Source organism: Etheostoma spectabile, chromosome 13, assembly GCF_008692095.1.
Source record: "Etheostoma spectabile isolate EspeVRDwgs_2016 chromosome 13, UIUC_Espe_1.0, whole genome shotgun sequence".
Lineage (NCBI taxonomy): Eukaryota > Metazoa > Chordata > Actinopteri > Perciformes > Percidae > Etheostoma > Etheostoma spectabile.
Window position 1 is genome coordinate 17266056 of NC_045745.1, and position 1673 is coordinate 17267728.

Genomic DNA, 1673 nt, shown 5'->3' on the forward strand with positions numbered 1-1673 from the left:
ACATTTTTGATTATTCCCCCCCCCCCAGGCCCATTTTGAGCCAGGAAAACCCTGTTAAGGAATTTATCTGTGATACCTCTAAATAGACACCCATAACCTCTATGATGGATAATACTGGACACCCATGCAGAGGACTAAACAGACAGAGCAGATGACTGAACAAATGAGCAAACCTGCTCTCCAGTCTTGACGTCATTTCCCCGGGTCATGTAGGTTCCCTCCAGGACTGAACAGACGATGGTCAGTCCTCTTCCTGCTTTGAGCTGTGTGGTAAAAGACAAGAGACGACGGTGTTTCACCTTCAGGTCGGAGTCCAACTTACACAACACCAACAGCTGAGGCCTGATGAGAGAGAAAAAAATGTAAATAGTAAAAGAAAAGAAAGAGAATGCAAAAATAGGAATTCAGAATCAAATATAAACAATGTACAGTATGATAAAAATGTAAACCACTTACATGTTTAATACATTGTATGAGTGGAAACTCAAAATATATGAAACAAGATTTATAAAAAGGGGAAGTGTGCTGATTTTACACATCAAAATCTGTTTACAGGTCTTGGGAGTACCACTGCATGTACTGTACACATGTGTCTGCAGAGGGAGCTGTGTGAAATCTGATAAATGTCCTCAAGGGATGCCACTTGAGTCAGCACGTTTAGAAATGAAAAAAAGATCTGAGGTTGTGAAAGAAGTGAGCTTATCAGACCGCTGTATGTATTTTTTTTTTTTGCCTGTGAAGCACTTTGTGACTCTTTCTAAGATGGGTGCTATATAAATACACTTTACATGCTTACTTACAGTAGCCTGCTATTAATCTCTGCTGGAAACAAACGGCTCGTGGCTACATCATTCACTTACTATCATATCAAACCTGAATCTCAGACTGAACTGACAGGGGTTGAACTGCTCTACGGGTAATGTAGGCGACAAGTTTCAACAAACAAGGAGAATACGTGAAATAAAACAGATGATATCACTGCTTCCGCTGCATCAATTTTGATCCTTTCATTTATTTTTATCTGTCCATCATGAGTCCAACGATGTTACAATGCAATGCTAAATTGTTGCCATATTTCATACAATTTTTTACTTTATTTAACATCTATATTTTGCAGATTTTTGGACTCTATTTTGCACATATATTCAATGAAAAATTAAAATGCAAATTCAGAAGCATTAGAGGCATAACAAGAAATAAAAATCCCCAAATAGTAGTTTTGTGCATCCTATCCCATGGTTTCATCATGATTTAAGCAAATCACATCATACATTCTCACACACTCACCTCCAGTTTTTGGTGTGTAGTGGTGCTTCCTCCAGACGGATGAGAGCATAGCGTGCTGCATTCAAGGACAGACCTCTGATCCCATCACCCCATTCCTTCACTGCCCTGCAAACAAAAAGGTCCAAAAAGGAAAGTTTCACCTCTTTTACAAATGTTTTTGAACCGAATAGACATTCAAATCTGGCGTAAAAGACTCTAGACCTAATAGCCAAAACTCACCCTCTGTACTCAATGTACTTGTAGATACAGCCAGCTATCAACATGGCAACCAGGGCGTAGTACCAGGAGCAGATGAACATGAGAGAGAGACACAGACTCATCCCTAAGAAGGAGAGGGTCCTATAGGACACACGCACGCACACCCACACCCACACCCACACCCACAC

The 1673-nt window shown here is 40.2% G+C and overlaps 1 protein-coding gene across 7 annotated transcripts in view; it reads right to left on the minus strand.

Moving 5' to 3' along the window:
• Positions 1 to 1673, minus strand: part of LOC116700567 (solute carrier family 12 member 7) — a 31325-nt gene that overhangs the window by 8030 nt on the left and 21622 nt on the right. For all 7 annotated transcript variants that reach the window (XM_032533865.1, XM_032533860.1, XM_032533862.1 and 4 more), the window contains 3 exons: positions 1507 to 1626; positions 1288 to 1392; positions 174 to 342 (listed from right to left, as the gene is read on the minus strand). In XM_032533865.1, the coding sequence (XP_032389756.1) occupies positions 174 to 342; positions 1288 to 1392; positions 1507 to 1626 (394 nt within the window). The remainder of the gene's footprint in view (positions 1 to 173; positions 343 to 1287; positions 1393 to 1506; positions 1627 to 1673) is intronic.